The sequence below is a fragment of the Limulus polyphemus genome, unplaced genomic scaffold (assembly GCF_000517525.1).
Source record: "Limulus polyphemus unplaced genomic scaffold, Limulus_polyphemus-2.1.2 Scaffold1428, whole genome shotgun sequence".
Taxonomy (NCBI): Eukaryota; Metazoa; Arthropoda; class Merostomata; order Xiphosura; family Limulidae; genus Limulus; species Limulus polyphemus.
In genome coordinates, this window is record NW_013667038.1 from 209,325 (window position 1) to 212,986 (window position 3,662).

Genomic DNA, 3,662 nt, shown 5'->3' on the forward strand with positions numbered 1-3,662 from the left:
TTACAAAATTATAGAAATTCTGCATGAACATTTTAAAGCGGAAAGTAAATTTGTACCAAATTTAGTGAAATTTAAATAAGTATTACTTCTGTGAGAATGAAAAAATAAAATATTGGTGGGTATCGGTGACCCTCGCTGGTTCAGAACACATTTTATGCAGTAACTGAATTTCATGTTTAGAAAGTAAGTTATTAAATTCATTTAATGAAAAAAACTGTTTCATAAGTGATCTAATTTCAACCTATGATTAATCTTTAATATCTTGACTTTACCAAGAAGTTATTTTTAGAGCATTTTATATACTAATCTTGAAAACACATATGGAACATCCTTTCAATACCTGGATAAAGGTGAAGGAAAACCTTAATGCTATACAGCACTCAAAATATTTTGACAATACTTAAAACATTAACCTCACACTCATTGACAGTAGCTAGATTAACAAGTTTTGTGTGTAAACCTCTGAATGTAATTTGTATATTGTAACCTGAGGAAGATATCGAAAAGAAAGGTCTAGTAGCCAGAAAATAGCAATATAATATATATGTATGTGTGTGTAAAAAAACATCTAACTAGTTCTTAACTTCATTCCCCACTCTGTCTGTCAAAAAATATATGAATTTAAAAGGCATTTTTTTCTCTCCCTCTCTCTCTTAAAGTTCCTAAACTTTTGTTTCTGTATTATGAAAGATTTGCTATTAGTAATTTACAGAAATAAGCTTTTACAGATACTATGTGATTCATTCTTGTCATGTGATAGAAAAAACATAGTCTTATTCTGGCTAGAAATAAATATTACATACTCTTTTTGCCATGCAGACTTGAGGAAAGTAAATAATTCCTCTGAAAAAAATCTTAACTACTTTTTATTAAAAGTTTTTTTTATGAATCTTGAGAATATTTTCTAAACAAAAATTGAATGTTAACCATAGTTCTCTGTACACTATCCAAGAAGGCTCAGCCTACTTTTTCTTGTGACTCGTACGCTTTGCATACATTTGATAACTTTTTGTTGTTGTTTTTTTAACTTATTCCTGCCCTGTGATTCTGATAAATTTTAAATAACTTTGATACTAAATAAAATAAGTTATACTTTGTATATTTGTCATTACAAGCATAATATCATCATAGAAAGTGTATAAAAATCCCTTAATTCAGTTAAAATTATTTATTTATATATTGTTTTGCTAACTTGATGAAATTCTTTGTTTATGAAAGATGTGTTATAATGTTAAGATCTCATCAATCATTGTGCATAGTTGTTTGTAAGTGTGTGACATCATCTTTATTTTTTGTTGTTTAACTAAAAAAATGTTTAAAAATTTCTGATGTTATTAAGTGTGGCTACAAAGATCTTAATTTGTTTAGTTAAGAACAAGAAGTGTATACATAATATATGTGTGTGTGTATACACATACGTACATCACAAACAAATAATGTCATTGACTTAACTGCACTGTTGCCATTATTAATTATTTTTATTCCAAACAATTAAGTGTATTATTTTTGAAAGATGGAAACAGACTTAAAAAGGAATAAAAGTTTGTTCATCACAAAATCTCACCATATTTTATTTAATGTTTTACAGTCCATAACACAATTTTTCTTTAAAACTTGCACATGTTTCTTACATCTTGAAATTCTACAGGACAACTATGACTTGGAGTTTATTAAGAGGGTGTATGGCAGTGTACCTTGTTCACTTTTGGATCTCCTTTGGAGCAAGTTAGACCATTTGGATTCTGTTCGGATAACATATAATACAATGAATGAGTTCAAAAAAGTGGCTAAAGCCCTGGGCTTAATGAATGATTTTAAGGTAAAAAATTTGATTGTTGTAGTCTTGAAGTTTCTGCAAAATAAACATAAGTGTATTCAAAATTTTTACTAAGGTGTGAATTTTATTTCAAGTGATATATATATATTTTGTTATACTTACAAAACACACTCATGGAAGTATTTATAACAACCACAGTATTGTTATAAAGTTTGATAATAGCTGTAATTTTAATTACTGTAGTATTGTTACAAAAATATGGTAATATTTCTAACTACTGTAATGTTGAAAAATACAAAATATTGTAATAATTATAACTACTATAGTATTGTTATCGAAATGGTAGAGATAACTATGAATACTGTGGTGTCATTATAAAACAATTGAATGGAGTGTAATATTTTTAAAAAGCATGATAATGGATATAATTATAAGTACTATGCATTGCTACAAGTCATGGTAATGGAGTTTTTATAACTACTGTAGTATTCTTTCTTCTCTTAGTATCTTACTTGCATGGGGAAATGTTTAAAATTTCTGAGATGTGTGTGTGTGTGATCTATATTACACTTTCAATATATTTCTACTTGCTTTCATTCTTCTAGTCTGGAGTCCCAAGAGCTGGCTACAGGGGCATTGTTAGCTTTGTTTTTAAGGGAAGGCGTGTCTATCTAGCCCCACCTGCTGATTGGAAGGCCTATAATTCATCCTGGAGTTAAAGTTTTTCAGCGTTACAATGAAGGCCAAGACAATTAAGTGTAAAGCTTAAAAGAAAACTGTCTTGCTAGAATGATCAAATATGAGTTGTGATTTATTTCAATTGATTAATTAACAAATATTAGTTCATAGGATTATTTTTCTATTAATGTTTAATATATGTATTTAAGATCTTTACTGTGATATCAAAAGATAGAAAAAATGTAATGTAGCAACATATTCTCTTATTGGTTAGTGATTTCAGGTATTTATTTCTGTCAAGCAAACTTCTTGAACTGAAGTTTCAGCTCTAAGAATATTATATAAAGGTCTGTTATTTACAGGACATTTCCCTAAAGGTAATGGCCTGTTCAATTCCATCAGAACACCTTAATTAAACTTGTTTTTAATTCATTGAAGTTTTTTTTTTTTGTGAATTTGGATTTTCAATGTAATGTTTTTATATGCTATACAATATTAACAGAAAATATGTTTATTTAAGAATTAACTGAAGTATTTTTGGTAGCTGAAGAATACAGTCATTGGCTTTTTAGAATATTAAGTTTTGTAAAACCTCAAAGAAGAAGATAGATATCAAAGATTTTTAGCGAATGTTTATTTTATCTTATTTTAAATATTTTGAGTCTCAGTTGTGTTAGGATGTTTTTTTAGGAATTAAGAGATGTTTAATGAGCTTCAAAATATATTAATACAACTATTGTAATGATAATTTGCTCTTCCTTTTGAAAAAAATTATTAACTTGATATATTACCGATACTTGTAAGTAAATTATTGCAGGTTGATTGTTCAGGGTTAAAAAAGTAATGTAGGCTAGTTTTTTGTATACTTTTGTAACTTTATGAAACTTGTATTAGAAATAAAATATTTTTGTTATGGGGTTCATGTATGTTTTTAATACTTCAAGGGAACAGCATATTTTGTGATTTTATAAAGAAAATGCCCAAATATAATGTATTCATGAAACATGAATTTTCAACTATTTTTTTATTATAAAAGTAAAGACTTTCTGATAAGCGAATGGATATATCGATAAAATCAAATGTGTTTATATAGAATTTGCACATTCTAGAAATACACACTCTCACAAGAAAATGCCCAAATATAATGTATTCATGAAACATGAATTTTCAACTATTTTTTTATTATAAAAGTAAAGACTTTCTGATA

The 3,662-nt window shown here is 27.2% G+C and overlaps 1 protein-coding gene across 2 annotated transcripts in view; it reads left to right on the forward strand.

Annotated features, from left to right (window-relative positions):
• Positions 1 to 3,368, forward strand: part of LOC106463514 (alpha-1,3-mannosyl-glycoprotein 2-beta-N-acetylglucosaminyltransferase-like) — a 24,493-nt gene extending 21,125 nt beyond the window's left edge. For both annotated transcript variants that reach the window (XM_022391038.1, XM_013923555.2), the window contains exons 14-15: positions 1,649 to 1,819; positions 2,383 to 3,368. In XM_022391038.1, coding sequence (XP_022246746.1) covers positions 1,649 to 1,819; positions 2,383 to 2,496 — 285 coding nt within the window. In that variant the 3' untranslated portion in view covers positions 2,497 to 3,368. The remainder of the gene's footprint in view (positions 1 to 1,648; positions 1,820 to 2,382) is intronic.
• Positions 3,369 to 3,662: the final 294 nt, after the last annotated feature.